Here is a 27,500-nt window from a genome sequence, read left to right on the forward strand (position 1 = left end):
AAAATAAATGACACACAAACGGAGAGGGAGAAGACAAGTGGGAGGAAGAGAGGTGAGAATAACAGATAGAACAGAAGAGAGAGAGAGAGAAACAAAGGAAGGATATAAAGGAAGGAGGATAGAGAGTATTCAAGCCAGTGATGGGAAGCAGAAGCGAAGAGGAAGGAGAAATGGTGAGACAGAGACAGAAACAGACAGAGGGGGGAAAAAACAGGAGAGAGAAAGCGCATGAGCTGCTGTGGAGTAAACATGAAGGCCAGCAGGATCAGGTCCTTGGCAGTGCCAGGGGACAGGGGGGCAGGGGTCCGCACGTCAGACTCCAAGGTGGCAGGCCCACCCGGGACATGCCAGCCAGCTGTCACCATGGCGACTCCACACAGGCAGAGACTGGCGCTCGGGTGGAGTGAGGGGAGAGGAGAGGCGTATCTGTTGCCAGTCACAAGTCGTCTTCATGCGCGTGGGCGCACACACACACACCTATGCATTTCACACATCATTGTACACAAACACATGAAACACATAGTTGCACATAGGCTACATAATTACTCACACAAACACACACATACGGGTCATTCCATGTCAAATCTGATAAGATTGTTGCTACACCGTCTCAGATTTCAAACCTTGTCTATAGGAATGGGTCCCTAAACCAAGGCCTGTAAAATATTAATGCTCAAATCCTATGCCTTTTAGCCCTTGATATCAGTTTGAAAGCCTGATAAACACATTATCTGGGAAGCAGGGTTTGGGCATTAAAGGCATCCTATGCTATTTTTTCCCTTAATATAACAGCTTTGAAGTTATTTTGATGCTATGCTAATTGGGAGAATGGCATGCCTTACAAGCCTTACCCTACCCGTCTACAGAGAACCAGCCTTGCAACTTCATTCTCTCTTGGCTCACGCAATTGTGCCATAGCTTACTATTTGTATGGAGTCATGTAATATTACATTGTCAGTCGATATGGCTCTTCAGAGATTATCTTTGCAGATTCTTATCCTGTATTGATGTTGTACTATAGATCATTAGTTCTCCAGGAACAAGATGGATAGTGTTCCTCAGGAGCAAGGATAAAGATGCCGAGGTATAACAATGCAATTAACTACGTTTATTTCTATGAAGGAAACATGGTACAACACTGAGGGGCCAGATGTACTAGCAGCTTTTAGCCCACTTCAAGCGTTATTTGTTTTAAGCAACATCAGTGTAAAATCATTCGCGAGGTATGTGCAAACAGGTCGTAAAGATGTAAGCATAAACTACCTGTCAGCGGGGAGCTGAAAGTGGCAGATTGCATTTTTTAATGCCATGCATATATGCATTCATGGGGAGGATCAGGGGAAAGTGGGTGTTTAAGCGTAAAAAGATGGGAGGGTATGTGGTATGTACAAAGACTGCTCTTGAAAGCGCTTAAGATCTATTCTGCCTAAATACTTCCATGCTTGTAAAGCAGGTGTTAATCAAATTGCAGTTCAATGTGTCAATAAGAGAACCTTTCAAAGACAACAGAATGCAGCTATTTAGAGCACCAGTTTTTGTAAGTCTTTGTACTATAAACTATTACTTTGTACTTGTACTATTAACTTTAGTTGGCCCTTTTCGGATGTCTTACTTTTCACTTTCCGTCATTCACTTAAACTTTCCTACTTGCTGGAATTTGACCAATCTTCCATAGCCTACTTGCACAAGTATTTTGAGTAGAACTACTGATCTTCATTATCTCCTTGCTTGTTGACATCTTATCATGTATGGTATTGTTCATGATTGCTAAGCGTTTGATTCTTTTAATGTTGTCATCCAAGTTAACTTCATTCAAAAACTCGCGGCTTGTTGGCTGCCATTAAGTTGGTGGGCGTTATCAAAATTGCGTTTATGGGCGGAGAAAGGCAAGAAAAGCGCCCGTTTACACTAAAGGGTGAGCGATTGATAAATCGCGGAACTTGGGTCTGACAGCGTTACGTAATGGCGGTTTGTCCATGGCGCTGATAACTTCGTTCGCAAATGTCACGTTACATCTGGCCCTGTGCACACTAAGGGGCCAGATGCACGTACGACGGCGATATCGATCATCATTAACAAATCCGCAGATGCGGCGCTGTCAGACCCAAGTTCCGGCCGTATTTATCGAACTTTGTAAACTGTGCCTTTCTGCCTTTCTCCCCATATCGCAATTCTGAACGTCCATGCAACCTGAGCGGCAGAGCCTATACAAGCATGAATAAGTTAACTGATTGACAACGCATTAAAAGAATCAAACATTTGCAATCATGAAATAATACATACATGATAAGATGTCAACAAGCAGGGAGATAATGAAGATCAGTAGTTTTACTCAAACTACTTGTGCATATGCTTTGGAAAATTGGTAAAATCTAGCAAGTATGAAAGTTTAAGTGAATGACGTTGAAAGTAAGACTACGAAAGGAATAACGAAGTTAAGGTTGCTTTTGATAGTACAAATACTTACAAAACTGGTTGCTCTAAATAGCGATTATGTTGTCTTTGAAAGCTTCTCTTATTGATGCATTGAACTGCAATTTGGATTAACACCTGCTTTTTTTACAAAGGCGGAAGTATTTAGGCGCAGAATAGGCGGTGCTTTCAGGAGCAGTCTTTGTACATACCGCCAGGGAATACATAACTAGGCTTTTTTACTCTTCCCCCCATCTTTTTTCTTAAACTCCCACTTTCCCCTGGATCCTCCCATGAATGCATATGCATGACACAAAAACACAATTAACCATGTTCAGCTCCCGCGACAGGCAGTTTCGCGGCTTTACATCATTGCGCCTGTTTCTACATACCTGCAATGATTTTACACGCATTTCGCTGAAACAAATCACGCCAGAAGTGGAAAAAAGCGTTAGTACATCTGGCCCTCTATGATTAAATGTTGAAGTTTTCTCATATGGATTTTCAGGTTCTTACTCGCTCCCCCACATGACATTTTTGTCCTATGAAAATGACTAAAATGCAACTAAACTGAGTTTTATGCTGTGGATACCTCAAATATGGGCACATTAATAAAGTATTGTAAGTATATGTATAAGTATAGTATAAGTATATATACTCTTTTGATCCCGTGAGGGAAATTTGGTCTCTGCATTTATCCCAATCCGTGAATTAGTGAAACACACACTAATCCTGGCGCAGTGAGCTGCCTGCAACAACAGCGGCGCTCGGGGAGCAGTGAATGGTTAGATGCCTTGCTCAAGGGCACTTCAGCCGTGCCTACTGGTCGGGGTTCGAACCGGCAACCCTCCGGTTACAAATCCGCTAACCAGTAGGCCACGGCTGCCCAGTGTTTGCAGACAAAATACTGACTGATGCCATATGGGTATATGGAACTGTAAAAGCCAAAGAAAATATGAAAATATATACACACACAAAATATTTTACAGGTCTTTGCTTTAGGTCCTAAACAATAGGTAGGACAAAACCTTAGATGGTGCAGTAGCCCTTTTTCTGGATTGTGTTTGACTTGACACACTATGGCTCACAGAGGCACACCGCAGGGCTTTCACTCCCTGGAACAAGCGCCAGCACAAACACACAAACAAATAAACAAACCAACCAACAAACAAACAACCCCAAAACATTTGGAGGCTTGAGAAGCAAACAAAGACATGGCAGAGGAGAGATGAAATGCACGAAGAAAAGAAGAGAAGAAAAAAAAAAAAAAAAAACACCGCCACGGGGCGTCATGGCAACAGACTTAAAATGGCACAGCAACAGTTAATTATCAGCAGGAGGCAGCAGGAGTGCAGTGGAGAGTGTGTTTGTATGTACATGTGTACGTGTTAGTGTGTGTGTGTGCGTGTGTGTGTGTGTGTTGGGGGGGGGGGGGGTAGGGTCTTCAGGGTGTGAGCTCCTTCACACCTGGGGCTAGCCTATATTTAACCAGCACGGCACAGTGGGCCAAAGGGGGGTGCACTAGTCACCTAACGAGGACAGTACTCAGGTGAGTCACCAGAGAGAGCGAGAGAGAGAGAGAGAGAGAGGACAGGGTGAAAGGAGAGATATGCAAGAGAGAGAGAGAGAGAGGACAGGGCGAAAGGAGAGATATGCGAGAGAGAGAGAGAGCGAGAGAGAGAGAGAGGACAGGGTGAAAGGAGAGATATGCGAGAGAGAGAGAGCGAGAGAGAGAGAGGACAGGGTGAAAGGAGAGATATGCAAGAGAGTTAGACAGCGAGAGGGCAGAAAGAGAAGGGAGAAGAAAGAGACCGGCTGTGAAATTGAGACAGAGAGATGGACCAAAAGAAAGAAGACGAGAGAAAGAGAGGAAGAGGGAGAGAGAGAGAGAAAGAGAGAAGAGTAGAATAAAGGGGAAGAGAGAGATAGACTGAGAAAGAGAGAGAGATAGACTGAGAAAGAGAGAGAGAGAGAGAGAGAGAAAAAGAAGGCATAACAAAGAGGTAGAGGAAGAGAAGGGAGACAGAAAGAGGTTTCCGCCACACACAGCTCGTGTGTGTCCACCGTCAGGTCTGCGCTGGAACTCCAGGCCCTGAGTGATCTAATGAGAGGAGTCTGGCTGGGCTGAGACAGCCAACCCACCAGAGGGCTCAACTCCCTGATCTGCCCCCGGCGGTGGAGGCATAGGAGACAGGCCCAGCGGCCTATGGGGGAAAGGTCAAGGTGGAGGAAAGGAGACAGCACTGGTATATAGTCTTGGTTTACAATGGCTGAGAGGCTGAATCTTACTGAAAACTACATCTGAAAGCATTGTGTGGGTTGTTTAAGATATGGAGTGGCATTATTTAATCACCTCCCCGTGTAGTTATTTAATGACCACTGGATCAGAGATGCATCATGGGAAATGTCCTGGGGGAGAGGACCGGGGAATTGAACCAGAGGGGGGTGTGCGAGAGACGGACACTCTAACCACGGGGGCCGCAGTGCTCCAGAAGAACACGACGCCACGGCCATTTTCGCAGCGTGGGGCCCCCCGCAGATTGAGGCGGATTTAAAAAGCAGGAATTATTTTCCCAGCGTGAGAGCCGGGCGGAGCAGGTTAAAAAGCCCGGGCCCATTTCACATTTCACATTTCACTCGGCCAGATAGAGAGCAATAAGCAGATGGTATTCACTACTGGGCTGCAATCTGCAGCTCTGCAAAAAGCCAAATGCCCATCTACTATTACGTTTAATGGACCATGTCAGGTTTTAGACACCTGCTGTCTTTCAGTAGCACCACAAATTCTCTTTTCGTTTTACATTATTAACTACATTCAATAGAGCTTAAAGGTACATTTTTAATAGGTTCCAATGGTTTATTTTACTTTTGGGGATGTTCACGGCTCTTCTAGCATAACTTCATTTTTTTCTTACTCACGCAAGACTCAGAGCAAGTACACAAACTGCTGTGGCTCCAGTGGCTTTAAAGGAGAATTCCGGTGTGATATTGACCTAAAGTGTATTGAAACATGATACCGAGTGTGAACGTATGTCTCATAGCCCATCTCGGCTTGTCCCCTGCACTCCAAAATCTGGCTAGTTAGCCGATGCTACCAACAGCTTTTTTCAATAGTGGTGCTTCGCATCGGCTAGCCATGCAAATAAATCACTGTTTTACACCCATTTACGAGGCTCAATGTATCTCCACACTTCATTGGTAGACTTCGAGGGCCCCTGACATTTAAAACGAGACATTGAGAACTTTGAAAAAGCACTGGTAGTTTACTTACAAGACGATTTATACAGACAGTATCTTCACGAAGTTTAGCCATCTTGAATTTAGTCACGATAAGTTAGAACAGCGAGTAAGAATGAACAGGTATGATAAGGGATCAGATTCCAAAAATAATTCAGTGGAAATGCATGGATTCCAGTTTCTTCCAGTAGCAGCAACTGGAATCCATGCATTTCCACTGAATTATTATTAACTAGCGCCAGATTTTGGAGTGCAGGGGACAAGCCGAGATGGGCTATGAGACATACGTTCACACTCGGTATCATGTTTCAATACACTTTAGGTCAATATCACACCGGAATTCTCCTTTAATGCTAAATTCTGATGGTGCTTACACAAGGCCAAGCCATTCATCTCCCTGTGGCAGCGATTGTGACCCAGGGGCAGTGTCCCGGAGAATACTACGGCAGGGACGTCCAGCACCCGTTCACCCCCCCTCCCCCCATCACCACCACCACCTCCTTCCCAATGGGGATGTGGCCTCCTGCTCGGGGGAGTCGATACAGCATCTGATGTCGGCTGAAGAGAGAACGAAGGCCCGCGCCGCAAATCAATGTCCGCACAGGGTGAAGGGCAAGAGCGAGCTGTTCCTCAATCAGCCGTCGCCTCCACACCCAGAGATAAGTATAATCCAATCACACCCTGATTACGCCAAAACGGGGTCAATCAGGCGAGACACGGATTTACCTTCAGCGGGCCCAGCCTGTTGGGATCAATGAGGGGAGCTAAAGAGGGGGAACCTGGGGTCAGGTTTGGGTCAAAAGAGGGATAGACAACTCGGAAACACTTTACTTGATAGATTGGCTGCTACCATAATTTCACCCACTTATCAACACGAAAGCACCCTCTTATTACTGATCTGTAAAGTAAGGTGCTACGGAAAACTCCCATCTCCTGGTTAAAATGAAATGGACATGGTTACGACAGCAGGATGATGACAGTCTGGGGGATGGTGGGAGGGCCAAATGCCTTGCATACACGTCATCTGATGCTATGGGAGCTGTGACTGAGAGTATTGTACTGAGGCAGTATGTTACGTTTACATTACATATTCATTTAGCAGACGCTTTTATCCAAAGCGACTTACACATGTCAATTATATATGTATGCAGTATGTATGTAATGATTGTCTTATTGACAAAGAGAAATACTACACATCCTGTTTGCTGCCAGTTTGATACTTCCACCGACTAATTCTCTCAGAAGTCACATAACTGTGCCAAAAGGCAGGTACAGTGTTTTATTATGAGGACAAAACTAATAGATACAAGAGAGAATGTTCGGATGACCTCGTTGAACTACGAGACAGAGCTGGATCATGTTCAGGGACATGGAGCGCTGTGTTTATTGATTTCGGATTGCAGCTCGAAACACCGACGTCGTGTGTGACGCAGGGCGGCTGACCCACTTCTTATAAGAGTGTGTGTAATCGGAAACAGGCTCCGATACCATGGAGCCCGATCCGTTAGCGTCTACGGGAGGAGATGAGAATAGCAGGCAGACCGGTGTCTTACCAAGCCGTAACTCTAAACCCAGTGTCTGTGGCTCCGTGAGCCTTCGGAAGGTCAGCTGCACTCGGCCATCTGCTGAGGGCACGGCGGCGGTGGTGGTGGCGGTGGCGATGAGTCTGCCTGTTCTTCCCGTTCACAGCAGGCGGAGTAAGCCTTGGGGCAAACTCATTCACACTTAAGTGTCACTCGCACAGGCGGCACTTTTACAACACCACCCCACACACATCTACTTGGCAGGGCACGTCATGGCACCAAGTCAGCCTCTCTTAACAAAAGCAAAGTTAGGATCTTCATCTTGCCTTTCAAATGGGCAACATTACATCATTGATAGGAATGAATCATATAAACTCTGTGACATTACTAAAATGTACTAAAATGCATTGGAAAAATAATCTTCCATGATATTTCCATAAAATGTCTTTTGCATTGGGGAGTTGTGGAGTTTCAAGAGGGAGGACAGAATTGAACATGAGCATGACGCGCATGAAAAATGAGCCGTACTGGACGAAAGCAGACGACGTGGATGAGGGCCACGACACACGGCATACGCCACACTCACCAGCTGCTCGCACTTCACACAGAAGAGCTGCACCGTCTTGGCGGAGTTCCTGGCCACAGCCATGGTCAGACTAGGATCCACAGAGGCCACGTTCAGCTCACTGAAGGGGGCAAAACAGTAGCAGCCATGTGTAGGACATACTTAATGAATTAACGAGAAAAAAAAAAAACATTATGAAGGCCATGCTCACTGAAGGGATAAAACAGCAAACAAAACATTAAAAGGAATGTGCTAGAAATATTTCATGAATAAAAAAAAAAAAGGTAGACATAAACATAGTCAAGTGCATGTGTCATCTGATCCCTCATGCTTCAGGTTGGGTCCAGGAAGGGGGATAAGAGTGTCCTCTCACCTGGCTATGGTCTTGATGATGCTGTCCAGCTCGTCGTTGGAGGGGGGGTTGCGCCCCCCCTGTGGGAAGACGAGGTTGATGGGGTCAAAGAGGCGTGACAGGGACTTGGAGAGGTAGGCAGCCTCATAAGGCTGGAGAGAGTCCTTCAGAGCTTTCTCTGGGCTAAAACACAATATGAATTACTGAGCACACATTCAAAATGATATGTAGCAATTACTGAGCACACATTCAAAATGATATGTAGCATTCATAACAGATGACAGATGTTGGCTAAAGGAACGACGGAGGCATAGACAAATCAACAGTGGCATGTGACATCATGTTTAGTGGCATGTGACATCATGTTTAGTGGTAGGCCTACACAAACAATGTTGTGACATCATGTTTAGTGGCATGTGACATCATGTTTAGTGGTAGGCCTACACAAACAATGTTTCAGAAGAAATCGAAATGCAAATCACTGCATTTCTGTAAATCACTGATGCAAAATGCAAATCACTGCAATTCCTATGATGCTATACAGTACAATAAGGACAAAGGAACAGCAGGAATATTTGCCTGCCTTTTTTTGCTTCTTACGAGATGATTAGTTTTCCTCAGATGACCCAACTATGCTTGATGTGATTACACAAATGTGCTTGTGTGCTGTGCGGTGCGGTACAGTACGGTGCTGCACTGTGCTTTGCACGCGGTCTTCAGTCTCTCATTGGAGCACTAATGCACCCAGGCTCATGGTTCAAGAGAGTCTGTCTCTTTTCCTCACTTAGCTACAATTAGAAGCTGCCCAAGGGGCACTGGATTTGCCCCAGTCCCTCCTCCCCGTTCACCACACCACATCCCCCTACCCCACCCAAGCAGTCTCCCCGCGTTACGCTCACAAACACAGACAGATCTGCGGTCGAGCCGCGGGCTCTTCTCCGAGCTGCCGCTGCCACCATTTTATCATGCGAGGGGCGTTATCCAGGCGTGGCACGCTTCGATTGTTAGCCGTGGCGAGATGATGAAAGCGGTGGCCAAGAGACGCGGTGCTAATTGGGGAGCATGGCGTCTTCAGTCGCGGCACGCTTTCAGGCACAGAGGTGGCGAAAAGGCTCAGACTCAAAGAGTTCCTTTTCAACCATGCCTCGCCTCTTCCATCGACTCTGTTCATCCCTTCTTTAAATACGTCCTTCTTCTGAGTATCTCCCTCTTTCAACCAGCATTGCCATTTCCTTCCTCTACCTTGGCTCACTTTGCTTTTTCATTGTCACATAGAGCATTTTTCTCACTCCTCGCTGTCTCTGTCTGCCTGTGTGTGTGTGTGTGTGTGTGTGTGTGTGTGTGTGTGTGTGTGTGTGTGTGTGAACCTTCAGCAGCCTTCAGAATAAAAGAGCCTCACAAGGGCCTTTCAACTGACTGAAGCAGAAGTCCGTGGACAGTCTGGTGCTGGTGCCCCTTCCTCCCAGCTCAGAGCCGCCCTGTTGCACATCACATCACATCACATCACATCACATCACCGCTAAGCACCACACACCCCCTAACTATGGGCTCAAGACCGGCTGACCCCAAAGGGTCATCTAAACATGGAGAGGAAAAAGAAGAACAAGTGAACCATGGGGTAGAGAGAGAGAGAGAGAGAGAGAGGGAGAGAGAGAGAGAGAGAGAGAGAGAGAGTGAGAGAGAGAGAGAGAGAGAGAGAGAGAGAGAGAGAGAGAGAGAGAGAGAGAGAGAGAGAGAGAGAGTGAGAGTGAGAGAGAGAGAGAGAGAGAGAGGTGGACATAGAAAGAAAGACAGAAAGACTGAAAGAGCGAGACGGTGAGAGAAGAAAAAAGAAAGGAAGCAGGAGAGAGGGAGGCAGGAAGATGAGAGTGCACAGGGGTCATTAGAGGGTGGACGAGTGAATGGACCAGTGAGGGAGAGGAGGATACTGTTACAGGATACAGGAGGAAGCATCAAGCAGGAGCCTCACATTTAGACCGATCCAGTGGGAGAGACATTTTGGTTTGAGGTCAGAAACTCGCGACAAGATAATGACATCACAGGTTATCTCCTTGGCAATAGCTCGGGGGGAGGGGGTGCTAGGTAGGATGGAGGTGTGGGTGGGTGGTGGGTGTTGTCAGGGTCCACAAGGCTCCTCAGCGGTCATTATCTTGGGCTCAGTGGTTGTGTGGATGGACATAGCGACTCACGTGATGCTCTCACCAGCATCTACCTCAGAGAAGCTGTTTTTCACCCGGTCAAAATAGCCTGAACATAAGACACGCATTCCTCTGACCTGAAGGTGACCAGAGGCAGAGACAGCACTAAATAACAACAGTACGGGTCAGAGGCTTTCTTACGTTGAGTGACAACTTGAGAAATCCACCATGGCTCTCTCAGAAGACCAGGGAGAGGGTCACACTATAATCAAGCCGCACCGCGTGGTCATTTCTGTTCACTTTTCCTTTCTCCTCTCCTCAACGCTCGCCGTCAGTCTCGCTTCTCACGTTCAACCCTTCATTCGATTGTCGCATTTGTCGGATGAACGAGCGTGCCAAATATCGTGCTTTCTGCCAAGCGAATCACCTTCACCTACACTACAACCCCACAGCTGGGTTCACTCCAACACCCGTCTCCCTTTAGAAGTCTGCTGACTCGGCACTATTTCAGGACGCGCTCACTGCAAAACAGGGTTGCCCTACCCTACCCCTTGCTGCTTGCCAAACTCGATTGCCATTCTGCTCACAAAACCACTTTTGACAGTTTATGATGAGGGGCGCTGGTGGCATGGGGCCTTAATTGCCAGTTGCCTGCTGCGTTAAAACATCTCAATGAGAGTTTTTCAGGATGTGTCTGTGTGTCTGTGTGTCTGTATGTCTGTGTGTGTGTGTGTCTGTGTGTGTGTGAAGGGGAAGTGGCGGAGGTTTGAGTGGTGAGGCGGAAAATGAAGCACTCGATTGAGATTCTCGGCGATGTCTCTTCTGTCGTTACAGACCTCTTCGGCAAAATGGGGATGCGCCGGTGTTTGTGTTTTCCTGGCTCTGGCGGGCTAAATTAGCTTCCGCAGACACTTAACACTTGGCACTCGGTGATGATTGTGCTTTCAGGGAACAGATTAAGCCTGACAGGAATCCCCAACACTGTAGTTTTACGGCCGAGATACGGCATTGACAAGTTGATGGAGTTTTTACAACGTTGTTTGTTAACTGCAGGAACACCCAGGCAGGTTACGAGGCCATTGAATTTAAATTATGGGAGCAATTTTGATTTGCTTTATTATATCTTATAAAGCTCAGATGGAAATTTCAATAAAGTAAAACTTGGTAAAATACCACATGATGTAACACATTTTGAACAAGAACAGTACAACTGAGCAACCACCTGACCTCAAATTTGGCTGTTTCACTGTTTGCCTGCATGTGTATTGTATGTGGGCGTGGAGGGTGAATGACTAGGTGTTAATGCAACGACCTCAGGTGAGCCTACATGGGGAATGAGGGATAAGGGGAGCCACTCACTCGTAGTCCTGCTTGGTCTGGGTGAAGAGGTCCTTGGAGTCGGTCTCCGAGGTGGGCAGGTCCATGGACAGCTCAAGCCCTCCCTGGGTGGAGAACGCCCCCTGGATGTTGGTGTTGTACTGCTGCAGGCGCTTCCACAACTCGTTGTACAGCCGCAGTAACTTTGGGTACTCGCCCTCCAGTGCCTGCTTCAGGAAGGTAGAGTCTGTGGAGTGGGAACACACACACACACACACTGTTACGATAGGTTAGGGTCACATGGTAGGGCAAGCACTGACTTACAGGTGGGGCTCCAGTGATGTCATTACCTGTGGCTAATTAGGCTAAATGGAACACCTGTCCTGGGGCCTGGGCTCACAATTAGTTCAGGCCTTTGAGAAAGGCCTGTGTTTTCCCCTTTGAAGAGAGTTTGCCCGTGAGCAGGCAAACTTGGACAATTTACCGTTTGTTTTTGGATTTTAAACCACCACACCACAAAACTGAACATTTCAACCGAAACGGCGCTTGGGCTAGTCGTGAGGTGCGCCGAGAGCTATACCTGGTCAGCGAGAGCCACAGGTAAGTGACCTCTCGCTGGAGCTCTGCCGATGCTGACACGCACACATTCGCAACCACTCACCTAGGACTTACTTCCACGTCTGTACACCACGTAGGGCCAGTGTGTAAGGTAACGTTTTGGTTTTTTTTGGCGTTTTTGGCGTTAACGTTGCGTGGGGGACCGAGGCTTCAGCTAAAAAGAATACAATATACCCTAGACACGAAGCTTAGCTTAGTTTGGATGCTGTGCCTTGGCCTGCCCGTAACACACACACACACACAAACACACACACACAGAGAGAGAGAGAAAGAAGAAAAAGGTAAGAAGGGTTTCTTTCGCTACAGAGGCTGAGATGGTACCAATCTTCAGGAGACAAGAGGGAAGGAAGCCGAGAAATGTGAAAAAGACATGGCACACATATGGCGCTCTGGTTTATGTCCTTGGCCAAGAGATGAAACATCCTTTGTGTCACCCATGAATGATTAAGATGCCTTGTTTCAGTCCCTCCAGACTTTGTGACCAGTGAACCTGACATCTAACAAAGTCCTGGTCTACATCAGCACACAGTGGACACACACACACACACACACACACACACAAGGCGTGAATCCCTGCCTGTTGTCCCCTGTGCAGAGGGGCAGAGGGGACGTTTGAAAAAAGAGAAACAAACATGAGCAACCTACAAATAAAATAAGACCTGTAGTTCCTGTATTCTAATTCCTGCTCTCCAGAATACAGAAATATAAAGGGGAAGGGGGGTTGAGCCTATGCATATGTGTTATAGTTACTCAGGGAAACAAATCCACTCTTTGTGCTCCAACGAGCTTGAAAATCTTGATTTCCATTATCCAAGAGTCCCCAGACAATGCCAGCGGATACGACAAGGAGAAACAGAAAGGAGGATTTTTACTCCCTGACAGAATACAAAGGGATGAAAGAAACTCACAGGTGGAAACGCTTCTGAAAATACGACATCATTAATATGATAATGACTTAACTTTATGACTGATTAATCACTCATTATGGATCTTATGCAGGCTGTTGTATGGAGTTATTTTTTTTTTGGAGAGCTGTTTTGTGCAGTTGAATTGGTGCATGCATAATTGAACAGGTCTGGTGTTTAATGCCCATTTTAAAGGGATTCTTTGGACGTTAAATGAGCTGTTGCCACCGGGCGTCTTGCTGAAGCAGGATCAGCCATCTGGAAGCAAATGAAAATGTAAATGCGGACTTATTTCTGTCATGCCGAATGTGTGTGTGTGTGTCGTGTGTGAGACGAGGGAGAATGCCACCATGATGGAATACTGATGTGATGGTACTGAGGCTTGGGACCAAAGCATGGAATAACAAGACCCCCCAGCAAGCGCGCTTTGCGTTGAGCTAGGCCTATAAACTGGACATCTGATGCATGAACAGGTTATGATAAAGAATGGCAAGTTGGTGTCTTTAAACATGACCACCATTACTACAGACAAGCCATCATGGTGCCAGTAATGAGGCTACAGAGAGCTGAGAGAACTATTACCATACAATAATATGTCATGCATAATAAGGAAGGGCTTTCAGCTGCGTAATAATGTCAAAGGCCAAAGTGAAGAATCTTTTCTTCTAGGATTCCTCGGTGGTGGAATAATTTACCTAATGCTCCTCATTCTAGCAATAGCTTTGGGATCTTCAAAAAGCATCTAAAGACTCAAACTAATTAATTAATTCTTCCATAGTCACAGTTTTTATGGTTATTGATATTAGTCTGTTGAAGTATTGGTATTTTTAATATATACAACAACGAACGAAAGCAGCAACAGAAATCCAGCAACAAAGCTGCCTTTGTGCGCAACAAAGAGGCTTCTTTAGAGCCCTGTTGACGTGGGCTCTTAGCAAACCTGGTAGCCTAATTAACCAGAGAAAGAACCAAAGCAGGAATTAACAACATCACCACCAGAGCAGCCTTCATGACCATTTCATAGGGTTTTCAAACAGGCACCTTCTGTCTTCGGTCTTTCTTTGTAATGTAATATTTATTGATGTCATTGCCATCCACTTTAGACAAAAGTGTCTGCTAAGAACTATAAACATAAACATACATCAAAAGGCTGTACCAACACGAAATGGTTTGCTATAGTACTGTACAGTAATGCCTTATTAAAGCTGTTTATTCATAATGTTGTATCAAACTGTAAACTGAACTCAAATAAAAAATGAGATCAATTTTCTACTTGATTGCACTAGTATCCTTATCAATGCATTATTACAGGAGTTGTGACCATAATGTACCATAAGTCATGAGACTTACTGTATGACTGTAGGGAGTATGTGTGTGGCTAATTCTGATTTTTTTCCAGTTTGTTAGGGTGTTTACGGTAGATACAAAGTGACAAAATTATTTCTGTGGCATTTAGAATCATTTGCTAATCTGCAGCTATGTTTAGACAAAACAGCAAGCTCAGTTCTGTTTTAAGCAGGCCCGTAAGGACGGTCTTTCAGCTGCACATTGTGGGTAAGGTGACAAAAAACACCCAAAGAAAGGAGGGTAGGGAGTTTGATAAAGGAGGGTAGGGAATGTTTTTAAAGCACAGAGTTAGAAATTACCTCCAAATTACCCCCAAAACAAGTGGAGCCTGACAGGTAGTAATGCAGGGCCTGTCATGATTACTTTTTATTGACCAGGGAAAGTGCATTGAAGATTGTCATTAACTCGCGATAACATCTGGCCCAGATCGATGTGTGTGTGTGTGGGCGGGGAATGGCGTTTAATGGATGGGTGTGTGTGGGTGTGTGTGTGTGTGTGTGTGTGTGTGGGTGTGTGTGTGTGTGTGTGTGTGTGTGTGTGTGTGCGTGCGTGCGTGCGGATGCTGATTTCAATGCCGCCTTAAATTGATTTAAGGTCCGGCGAGACTGGAAGGGGAGGTGACGGTTTGATGAAGGTCCTCCGAGTGGTCATTTATTCCTCCAATGAGCCTGCACTGATCAACTTTCGCCAGCAAATGTTGATTGTTCTCTTTTTTTGGTGCCACAGAAAGAGGGACACAAAATCAACTCGACCACGCTGGGTCACACAAGGAGCTAGGCGTGGTGCTTACCTGTTTTGGATCATGACAGTACTACAGTACTTTACGTCTGGACTGCAGACGGTTCCCATATACATCACATATAATAACGTTAGCTGGGCTGGGCTAGCATGCAATACCCTGTAAAGTTGTGGGTTTGATTCCCAGCTTCCACCATTGTGCCCTTGAGCAAGGCACTTAACCCCAAGCTCTGTTATGAGGAAAATGGCCTATGTAATGTAATTGACATAAATGGATAAAAGTGTCTGCTAAATAAATACATGTACATGTAAATGTACTGTAAATAATAACACATTTCAGATTTTGTCCCTGAGAACCATTGTTGATCAAATTGCCAAACAACAACTGGAGAGTAAACCGTTTAAAGACCAAAAGTTGTATTTATGCTGTATTCCTGTTTTTCTGCTGTATTCCTGTTCCTACATTTTCTGTTCCGATAACCAGATAATCTGTCTGGTTCCTCTGAGGCCACAAGAAAACAGCAGAAATAAGAGATGGCTGGTTATTAAAAATAATAACACACACATACACACACACACACAAGAAAAAGGCAAGCAACACAGACAGTGTGTTTACATGCAGGTAGAAATATTGGCTCCATAAGGCTAGTGAAAGTAAACATGCGTGTGGACACACACACACACACACACACACACACACGCACACACACAAATTCACAGACATGGAAAAAAAACACCCAACACATCCTCCTCCTCACCTCCAAATAGAAACAGGGAAACTACAGGGAAGTAACAAAATACACATCCCCAAGCACCCCACACACATCCCTTGCCAAGAGAGTAGGGGAGTGCTGTTGGAGCATGAATGTGTGGAGAAGCTGGAGAAGCTGCAGAAGCTGGACAAGATGGAGAAGATGAGAAGAGCGGCCAGGCTTTTGTCAGGAAAGAGAAGAGGAGAACGGTGACGCAAGAAGGGTGGGGGGCAGAGATCAAGCGCTGGACACATCAAAGCAGACGCGGCCGACTCCAGAAGCCGCTAAGGCCAGGAGCGAGGGCGCCAAGACGACGCCAGGAGATGTGGCCGAGCCAGATGCAGACTGTATGCAGAAGGGCCATACACACACACTCTCTCTCTCTCTCTCTCACACACACACACACACAGCTCAAGCGGTCCTAATCCCTAAAGCAAACACACTGCCTATTAGAGCCTACAGCCTATAAACAGTGACTGATAAGGAGCACAGTAGCTGACCTACAGTGTAACTGAAATACTTACAACAGCCAAAACAAGCTACAGATGAACTCCACATAACTACTAACTTGTTTATTTATCTTGTAACCCACTTTTGATTGTTGTTTTGAGATTGTTGTTGACTGTAAAGGTTTGCATCAGTGTAGTACTCAGTGTTGTACCAATTATCACCCATTTCATTCGAAAATTCTAAAACAACAATGTTTTTAATACTTCAAAATAACATTTGATAAATGAACCTTACATTTTTCAGTAGCCATAGGTGTGTAGATTTGAACAAAATCTGGTTTCAGGCTTTTACTGCCTGAAATGTCCGATTTTGTTTACCATGCTCGGTTAGTGCTGGCCTGGTGGGTCGTCTACTTCCACCCTTTCACACGGCACATGAACGATTAGACCGAGAATTCTCGTTGCTACTTCAAAATGCCACTGGAGCTCCAAGCGGAAGTGTACACGCAGCCTTACAGCACTGTTTACAGCTCTTCGAGTCACTTTTGCTGCTCTTATTTTTTCATTATTATATGTGCCCTCTTATTTACTTATTTACTTACTTTTTTGTTTACTTGAATGTTATGTTTGTCTGTGGACCTAAATTGGTAAAATATGTCTTGTCTTCACCGTGGGATAGTGAGAAACGTAATTTCGATCTCTTTGTATGTCTGGAACATGTGAAGAAATTGACAATAAAGCTGACTTTGACTTTGACTTTTGACTTTTGGTACACAGCTAATTTAGATACACCAATGGTGTGGGTGCTTGCGTTTCTTTAGGAATCCGCCGTCCTGGTTTGTATAGAAATGAATATTAAGTGACACATACACACAAGAGGACGGAAACACGGGACTGGTGGTAATGAGGGGCGTTCCGATACAGCGTAGGAAAGGCACACTCACCAGCGGTGGCTTTCTGGAACTCCACCGACAGCGTTCCGGTCACCGAATTCCAGAAGGTGTACAAGATGTCCGGCTGTCCATCCTGTGGAAAAGAAAACAAAACATCGGGAAGGTCAGCAAAATCAGATATAGTAAAGACATGCTTCACTACATTGCCAAAACACACAAACATTCAAACACCCGGAGCATTAAACACAATAAACTGTCAGAGACAGGTAAACCATAACTAAAAAGTAACATCTTTGCTGCCCTTCACGGCTGATTACAAAAAAAATCCTAAAATTTACCTCAAAAAATTAACAACACCTTACTAAAATTTCCCTTGGGATGAATAAAGTATCTATCCATCTATTTACAAACCATTGATGAGGTCAGGCAGGTAAATAACGAGTCTGTCACAACACCTGTGCATGGGGACGGGTAAACTTTATAAATATGTGAGGTGACCGCAGTGATTAACGCTAAGGCAGGAGAAGAGGCTCGTCTCCACGGACACGCCGGCTGACAGACCCCATTACTCACACGTGCCTCGTGTCTCGGCGGGGGGCTGTGGGCAGCGCACGGGGATCTCATGGCCACCAGTGACCGCTTGTCACAGGTCCCGTCTGTGTTTACATCAGTGTTCACACTGGTGTCATGCACACATGCCAACGTATAGTGCACACAAACACATATATAAACGGAGAGACCCTGGAGCTAAAGACAACCAGAAAACCTGATAAAAAATCCCTCTGGGCAACAGATTTTGTGTGTGTGTGTGTGTGTGTGTGTGTGTGTGTGTGTGTGTGTGTGTGTTTGTGTTTTGTAACTGTCTGTGAGAGAAAAAAGACAGTGTGAAAACGAAAAGAAAGAGGCGGGGGCCCGATGAATAACAACATCGATGGCGATGACAGCTCATCATTGGCTCGTCGCGGCAGGGCGGCCAACGTTGCCGCGGTGATGGATGTGCTCTTCCTCCGTGCCCGTGGAGCAATTACCCACGTAACCTACGGCAACGGGTAGGAAAGAGGAGCAGGCTGGGGTGGGGGTGAGCGTTGTAGTGGGGGGGGGGGGGGGGAGTGTTTGAGCGGCCGGCGAAGGGCCGGCATTAGGAGCAGCCAATTTAGGAGGCTGAGGAGAAGCCGTGCATCCACACTCTGTCATCAAACCCATACGGGCCCCGCAGACACCTTAATAAACGTCTCGACGCTCCACGGCTAACCTCATCAAGAGTGGGGGGAGGACAGGCCAGCAGGTGTGTGTGTGTGTGTGTGTGTGTGTGTGTGTGTGTGTGTGTGTGTGTGTGTGTGTGTGTGTGTGTGTGTGTGTGTGTGTGTGTGAGTGAGAGAGAGAGAGAGAGAGAGAGAGAGAGAGAGAGAGAGAGAGAGAGAGAGAGAGAGAGAGTGTGTGTGTGTGTGTGTGTGTGTGTGAAAGAGGGAGAGAGCTTCTGAGAGAATGTATGAGTGGTGACTGAGTTAGTGTGAATGACTGAGTGAGTATGCGTGTGTGTGTGTGTGTGTGTGTGTGTGTGTGTGTGTGTGTGTGTGTGTGTGTGTGTGTGTGTGTGCTGAGGAGATGGGGCGTGTGTGTGACAGCACTTGTGAGTATAAAAGCCAATAAAGTGGGAGTGCAGGACAAAGGCAGATGAAGGACCAGATTCTCTCCATTATCTCCTCTTCCTCTTCCTCATCTGTAGTGGTCTCCCAAGGTGTGACAGAGAGAGAGAGAGAGAGAGAGAGAGAGAGAGAGAGAGAGAGAGAGAGAGAGAATGAATAAGAGAGAGAGAATGAGAGAGAGAGAGAGAGAGAATAAGAGAGAGAGAATGAGAGAGAGAGAGAGAGAGAGAGGGAGAAATGAGAGCAATAGAGAGAGACTGTGGGTGTGGGAGAGGGATGGAGAGAGGGATGAGGAGGGGACTGTTTAATTCTCTAATGCATCCACCACGTCCGCGTCCGGCTCTGCCCCACCCGGGGAGAGCACATAAAGGGGTGACCAGCTAAAGGTCAGCAGTGGCTTATCACACTCACTCACACACACACACACACACACACACACACACACACACACACACACACACACTCATATGACAACACTAACACATCACAAACCAGCCCTCTCCCAGACCGACCACAAGAAAAACAAGAGGTGAACCTCTAGGGCTTTGCAGGGTGGGACTGGGAATATGGCGTGTTTGTGTGTGTGTGTGTGTGTGTGTGTGTGTGTTGAGTTTCAGTGACACTATCCAGACATCAAATCAGCCAGGCAGTGCGCCGATCCATTGGCTAAACTCTTATAACATCCTCTCATGCAGTAAACAAGCCCTCTGCCATTTTCGGAGTACTTGACTTGGATGAGACACAAGGCAAAACACTCAGTGCAATCCCACCACAGAGAAACAGAGAAAGCTCAAAACACCTTTGCCTCAAACACAACAACAATAAAAGGATAAAAAAAACACACAAACTCTTATTCTGTCCGTCTTCTGTGAACTCCTAAGCACTGGGTATACAAACGATAGCTAGAGGTTGGACTGGTTTAGAATAACTGCTGAGAGTTTGTAGGAGAGAGACTCAAACCAAAGGGGACTTAAGTGCATGTTTGAAGCGCACAGCAAATAAACAGTGGTAGGGGAAGGATGAAGAATAGGAGGAGGAGGAGGAGGAAGAAGATGAAGATGAGGAAGAGGAGGAGGAAGAAGAGGAGGAAGAAGAGGAAGAGGATGAGGAAGAGGAGGAGGAAGATGAGGAGGAGGAGGAGGAAAAGGAGGAAGAGGAGGAAGAAGAGGAGGGAGGAGGAAGAAGAGATGGTCTGAGGAGGCATTTGTGTCTTTTCTGGTCGGCCGTCAAACCCCCGCTGCTATAGCGTTCTCGCTCTCGGAACGTAAATAAAGGTGAGTGAGAGGAGGTGGGAGGTGCAACTGGAGAGTGATGAAGGAGGGGAGAAAAAGAGAGTGATTAAGAGGGGGGGCTGAGATTTTCCAGCCGTCTGTTCGGCATAAACGAAGAGCCTGGCGTCTGTTGAATGTGCGAAGTAGACTGGAGATCTCGATTTTTGCATTGTGTGCTATAACCTTGCCTGGCTTGTTCGCACACACTGTGTGCATGTGATCTCACACACACACACCCACTTAGTCACTTTGACAAAGTGACTGTGGCAGGATAACCGATGGCGGAGTCAGGGAAGATGCAAGTTTCCAAAAAAGGTCTTTTGTTTATTTTTTCAAAAATATTTTTTCTAATACGTGCAAATATTCAGTGTCAAGATGAGCAAAAATGCAAAACAAAACTGTTCAAAAAGAAAATAAATAGGCATCAAGTTGCCAGGCTATGTCTCAAAAGACCCTGCACACTTAACCAGTCCACAATTCTCATTTACAGTTCTCTCTCTCCGCATAGACCCCCTGCAACTGAGGCCATGGGGCCTAATACAGCCTTAGGCTAGCTGTAGCCCCTCCCACTAGATTGCCCCATTGCTAACAAAAATCAATTAACCAAATAATCACACAATAATAACCAAATAATAAAGCAAACAGCAAATATAGAAATACATACAAAATGTTTCCCCCACCAAAATCACATTTGTAAAGAGAAAACCCATATTAGTGATAAACACAAAACACCCCCTGCAATAATGGTTCCCACCACCAATCACCCTTGAAACCCCTCTATTTCAACCTAGTGGAACATTCCCTCGGCTTCCCCACGTTAAACCAGGAAGTTGAAACGGAGTTCGGGATGGTGGTGAGTTAACTGTGTACAGAGTTGTAATTACGAAGGTTTAACTAAATAAATGAGAAGTTTGACAGCCAGTGTGGGTATTTTCATTACTTGCTACCAGAAGACATTAATACAGATGGGAGATGGAAATGACAATGTATATAGTTTGAGTAATGTGAATGGAGTCATGCACAAACATTTGCTACTTAAGAATGCCGGTAGGCCTTTCCCTGCACCTTAAACAACAACGCATGCTAGCTGGCATTTATGGTGAACGGTGGTAAATGACATTGTGAATAGAGAACCAGGAATACAACAGAGCAAACGGTAATGACAGTGATATTACACGGAGAACAGCGGCAGGACAGTTTGAATGTTAGCGCCGGGCGTTTGGCTGGCTGCGCGCTGGTGAGCACGCCACGCTCAGTCCGTGACATTTCCCCCCCCCTTCTGGAGATGCCCCCTGTGGCATCCTAGACAGGAAGTCCGCTGTACAGTTCAACTTTCCAGCCCTGTACAAAACATCAAAGTCAAATGGCTGAACTGCCAAGAACCACCGTGTGATCCTTGCATTAGAATCCCTCATTTGTCCCAGCCAAGACAATGCTCGGTGATCAGTCTCTAGGACAAATTTGCGCCCCAGCAAATAGTATCTGAAGGAGTCCAATGCCCACTTAATTGCCAGACACTCCTTCTCTACCGTGGAGTAGTTGCATTCCCTCGGTAGCAGCTTACGGCTAATGTAAGCCACAGGCTGGAGTTGTCCAATGTCCCCCTGCAACAGAACAGCACCCAACCCTCTCTCTGAGGCATCGGTCTGCACTGTAAAAAGTTTCTCAAAGTCTGGGCTGAGGAGCACAGGCTCCTTGCACAAGGAGTCCTTCAAGTCTTTAAAAGCTGCCTCACACTCCTCAGTCCATTCAACCTTATTTGGCTGACATTTGCGGGTCAGCTCTGTCAGCACCACAGCTTTCTCAGAAAAGTTTGGAATAAAACGTCTGTACCAACCCACCAGGCCTAAAAAGGACCGCACCTGTTTCTTGGTGGTTGGTCGCTCTGCAGCCATGATGGCCTCCACCTTCCCTACTTGAGGGCGGATGACACCTCGGCCCAGCACAAAACCAAGGTAGGAAGTCTCTTCCTTGGCCAAGGCGCATTTGTTCGGGTGGATGGTCAGGCCCGCCTCCTTCACCAAGGAGAGGACATGCTGCAGATGACGCAAATGCTCCACCCAGCTGGCACTATAGATGACTATGTCATCAAGGTAGGCGGCGGCAAAGCCTCCGTCCCCTGAGGACTCTGTCCATCAGGCGCTGGAATGTGGCTGGCGCTCCATGCAACCCAAATGGAAGCACGGTGAACTGAAAATGACCAAACGGCGTCCTAAAAGCAGTCAGCTCCTTGCTCTCCTTTGACAAAGGCACCTGCCAGTAACCTTTGCAAAGGTCAAGGGTGGTCAGGAACTTTGCCTTGCCCAGGCGCTCCACCAGATCATCAATCCTCGGCATGGGGTAAGGATCAAACTTGGCCTGGGTGTTGACCTTTCTGAAGTCCAGACAGAACCGTAGGCCACCGTCCTTCTTAGGAACCAGGATGATTGGGCTGCTCCACTCACTGAAGGAAGGCTGGATTGCCCCAAGCTGTAGCATCATGTCCAGCTCCTCCTTCAGGACAGGCAGCAGGCGTTCTGGTACCCGGTAGGAAGGTTGTCTCACCGGCTGCTCGTCCTTCAGCACAATCCGGTGCTCCACCAACGCTGTCCGTCCTGGTCGCTCCACGAAGAGATCTTCAGGTAAGATGCGGCTGAGCTCACGCTGTCGACCCTCTGGCAGATGACTCAGATCCAACTTGCTCTTCTCCTCACGACCAGGTAAGTACTGCTCGCTGTACTCCTCCTCCTCCTCGACCGCTCGGATTAGCATTGCAGACACTGCCGGCTCTGGCCTCTCACTCCACTTCTTTAACATATTGACGTGGAAGACCTGGTGTTTCTTGCGCCGGTCTGGCATGTGGACTTCGTAGGTCACCTGTCCCATCTTCCTGGTCACAGAGTAGGGCCCCTGCCATTTCACCAGCAGCTTGTTGTCAGAGCTTGGCAACAACAGCAGGACCTTCTCCCCAGGCTGGAAACAGCGGGTACGGGCTGACCGATCATACCACGCCTTCTGCCGACCTTTGCGCCTCTGGAGGTTCTCTTGAGCCATAGCAGTTGCAGCTGCAAGCTTCTCCCTCATCTTTAGGACGTAGGAGATGATGTCCGTCTTGCCCGAGGTTTCTCCTTCCCAGGTCTCCTTCAAAACATCCAGTGGACCTCGAACCTGATGTGCATACAGGAGCTCAAAGGGTGAAAATCCCGTCGATGCCTGAGGGACCTCCCTGTATGCGAACAGCAGGTAAGGTAGCCACTGGTCCCAGTCCTTTCCAGTGTCATCCACAAACTTCCTGAGCATGTTCACAAGGGTCTGGTTGAACCGCTCAACTAGTCCATCTGTCTGTGGGTGGTAAGGAGTGGTTCTGACTCTTTTTATCCCTAACAGATCATACACTTGTTGGAGGGTTCTGCTCATAAAGTTGGGGCCCTGATCTGTTAGGACCTCACAGGGAATCCCTACCCTGGAGAACAGGTGTAACATGGCCATAGCAACCTTTTTGGCAGTGACCTCTCTCATCGGGAAGGCTTCTGGGTATCTGGTTGCATAGTCACAGATAACCAAAATGAATCTGTTCCCAGACTTGCTCCTCTCTAGGGGTCCAACTATGTCTATCCCTATCCGGCCAAAGGGAGTGTCAACTACTGGTAAAGGGAATCAAAGGGGCATGGGCGAGGCCTTTGCCTCCAGATAGCTGGCACTGGGGACAGGACTTACAAAAGCTCTTCACTTCTCCAAATAGCCCTGGCCAATAAAAACGCTTGCTTATTCTCTGCAGTGTTTTCATATAAGCTAGGTGTCCAGCCCATGGTATAGTGTGACCTAGCTCCAGCACCTCCTTCCTGAATTTGTGGGGCACCACTAGCTGAAATCCCTCCTCACTCTGCCTGTAAAGGAGGTTGTTCTGCAAAATGTAGCCCTCTTTCCCAAGTGCAGGAACAAAACATGAACCATCCTCTGCTTTCTTAAATAAGGACCTCAGGGTGGGGTCTGCACGCTGTTCCTCCGCAAGATCCCCTTTAAGGGTGAAATCAGCCTCTGTCAAACTGGGGGAATCCACATCTGACTCTGACTGTAGGTGAGAATGCTCTAAAATCTCCCCAACTGTTTGTCTGCGCCTCTCATACCTCTCTTCCCTGGTGTATGTGGGCTGTACTGGAATATCATCCTCATGATAGAGCAATTCAGACAGGTCTTCTGGCTGTTGCTCCCTGGCCATAGCTCTAGTGACTACACCACACCAAGCAGTCTTGCTCACTAGTTCAGGCAGTACAGGAAGATCCTGCCCCAACAACACTGGATAGGGGAGCTTTGGGATTAGCCCTACCCTAAGTAGGTATGTCTGATCACACACTCTAATATAAACATCTGCTGTGCTGTGCTCGCTCTGATCACCATGGACACAAAAGACAGTAAGCTTGTCATTGAAGTTCTTGAACTCATGGGGGACTAGATCAGCTTGCACCAATGTCTGTGAACAGCCTGTGTCTATGAGAGCTGTGACCAGCTTGCCATTAAGCTCAATGGAAATAACAGGGTCCCTGTTCTGCTGGCCCTTAAAGGGTGGGGTGGGGTTGGGAACATAGCACAGGTGGGTGTACTTAGACTTCCTGAGGGGGCAAGAGGGGCTCTTATGACCTTCCCTACCACAATTAAAACATGATATGCCTTGGGGCTTGCCACTATCTGGGGGAAGGGGCAGTGCGTTTCTATTGTGGCTAGGGGTAGCATCAAAACCAACTCCTCTACCAACACCAACAGGCTTACCCCGGGCTTGTCTGTCCAGCATCCCAGCATAGCGGTAGCTCCTGGGGCCTCTATGTGCTGCCACAAAGTTCTCCACCAGTCTGGCTGCCTCGGCTGCAGTTGCTGGGTTGTGCTCTTTGACCCAGGTCTTCACCTCTGGATAGAGGACTCTGAGATACTGTTCCAGCACCATAGTCTCCATGAGGTCCTCCTTGCTGTTCGGTCGTATGACCCACTTGCAGAAGAGATCCTTCAGCCGGACGTAAAGCTCTTGTGGCGTCTCCTCCGGGCTGGTCTCCAAGGCTCTGAACTGCAGGCGGTAAGTCTCTGAGTTGATCTCATACTTTTTGAGCACTGCTTCTTTTAAAAGATCATAGTCCAAAGTGCTCTGCGGATCCATAGCAACAAATGCACTCCGGGCCCTGCCAGTCAGGAGCGGAATGAGATGAATGGCCCAGTCGTCCCTTGGCCAGTCAAAGACTGTGGCGAGACGCTCAAAGGTGGTTAGGTAGTGCTCGATGTTATCAGAGTCTTCCAGCTTAGCCATCTTTGGTTCGTAGCCTCTAGGTCCTCTGCTGGGGGTTGATGGTGGCTCATAGGTAGGCTCCTGTGGGTCCGGTGGAAGCGGTGTAGTTCCCGTTCCCGAGTTACCTCCACATCCAGCTGTAGCTGAGTCACCTGATGGGTGAGGACTTGGAACTGATGGGCTTGCCTGGATGACTCCTTCTCCAGCCGCTCATCTCTGGCCCGTTGTACCTCCATAAAAGATTCGAACATCTTTGCCATCCGGTCGATAGCAGGAACAGTTGCGGCGGGTTCTGGAGTGGGCTCCGTAGGCTCAGTGTCGCCCCCTATCGCTCCATTTTCATCCGCCTTCTTCTTCTCCCTTCTGTTGGACATCTTGGCTGGTTGTAATACTTCACCTCCGCCTGACTCCTTATCCCACTTCTGACACCAAATGTGGCAGGATAACCGATGGCGGAGTCAGGGAAGATGCAAGTTTCCAAAAAAGGTCTTGTTTATTTTTTCAAAAATATTTTTTCTAATACGTGCAAATATTCAGTGTCAAGATGAGCAAAAATGCAAAACAAAAACTGTTCAAAAAGAAAATAAATAGGCATCAAGTTGCCAGGCTATGTCTCAAAAGACCCTGCACACTTAACCAGTCCACAATTCTCATTTACAGTTCTCTCTCTCTGCACAGACCCCCTGCAACTGAGGCCATGGGGCCTAATACAGCCTTAGGCTAGCTGTAGCCCCTCCCACTAGATTGCCCCATTGCTAACAAAAATCAATTAACCAAATAATCACACAATAATAACCAAATAATAAAGCAAACAGCAAATATAGAAATACATACAAAATGTTTCCCCCACCAAAATCACATTTGTAAAGAGAAAAACCCATATTAGTGATAAACACAAAAACACCCCTGCAATAATGGTTCCCACCACCAATCACCCGCGAAACCCCTCTATTTCAACCTAGTGGAACATTCCCTCGGCTTCCCCACGTTAAACCAGGAAGTTGAAACGGAGTTCGGGATGGTGGTGAGTTAACTGTGTACAGAGTTGTAATTACGAAGGTTTAACTAAATAAATGAGAAGTTTGACAGCCAGTGTGGGTATTTTCATTACTTGCTACCAGAAGACATTAATACAGATGGGAGATGGAAATGACAATGTATATAGTTTGAGTAATGTGAATGGAGTCATGCACAAACATTTGCTACTTAAGAATGCCGGTAGGCCTTTCCCTGCACCTTAAACAACAACGCATGCTAGCTGGCATTTATGGTGAACGGTGGTAAATGACATTGTGAATAGAGAACCAGGAATACAACAGAGCAAACGGTAATGACAGTGATATTACACGGAGAACAGCGGCAGGACAGTTTGAATGTTAGCGCCGGCGTTTGGCTGGCTGCACGCTGCGTGAGCACGTCACGGCTCAGTCCGTGACAGTGACACCTAAGAGCTCAGCATCAGTGGAGTGTGAAAGCATCAATTCTTTTTTTCTCTTTAAGTGTAAACCTCAGGCCTGAGGCACCACACACACGCATAGACATACACACACACGCACAAACACACACACACAAGCACACATGGTGGGATTCTGGCGTACGACAGCCATCTTTGATTTAGTTATGACAGGTGCCTGAACCTCAGATGACAGGCTGTCAATCAGCAATGCTGGGTTGCAATGGACACCCCCTGGGGCGAGGCGAGTCATTGCCTTTCTCCTTGACGTGAGGGGTGGGTGGACTCTCAGGTGAATGATTCCTCGTCGCCCCCACCAACCCTGAGCCCGGAACAGCCCCCACCCTTACCCCCCGATCCCACATCCCCCAACCACTGCCATGAAAACCCCCACAGTGTCAACTCTGCTTCCTTTAGTGTTTCAGATTTCATGAACCCACCTCCCTTACCTACTCCATAATTAGAGACAGCGCTCTCTCTTTCTCTCTCTCTCGCTGTCTCTCTATCCATCTTATCCATCTCCCCCTCCCTCTCCCTGTGTGGGGTTCATTAAATGTGGGGGCCGCGCTCCACACTTGGGGAGGCTTTGAGGGCGTGATGCGGCCTTCCCAGGTGTCTCCAGGGAAAAGACAC

The 27,500-nt window shown here is 47.1% G+C and overlaps 1 protein-coding gene across 1 annotated transcript in view; it reads right to left on the bottom strand.

The window, feature by feature from the left end:
• Positions 1-27,500, bottom strand: part of cog5 (component of oligomeric golgi complex 5) — a 93,739-nt gene that overhangs the window by 13,729 nt on the left and 52,510 nt on the right. The window contains exons 11-14 of the mRNA XM_048267539.1: positions 17,298-17,379; positions 11,587-11,791; positions 8,111-8,272; positions 7,759-7,858 (exon numbers count right to left, since the gene is read on the bottom strand). Of these exons, the coding sequence (XP_048123496.1) occupies positions 7,759-7,858; positions 8,111-8,272; positions 11,587-11,791; positions 17,298-17,379 (549 nt within the window). The remainder of the gene's footprint in view (positions 1-7,758; positions 7,859-8,110; positions 8,273-11,586; positions 11,792-17,297; positions 17,380-27,500) is intronic.

Source organism: Alosa alosa, chromosome 17 (genome assembly GCF_017589495.1).
Source record: "Alosa alosa isolate M-15738 ecotype Scorff River chromosome 17, AALO_Geno_1.1, whole genome shotgun sequence".
Lineage (NCBI taxonomy): Eukaryota > Metazoa > Chordata > Actinopteri > Clupeiformes > Clupeidae > Alosa > Alosa alosa.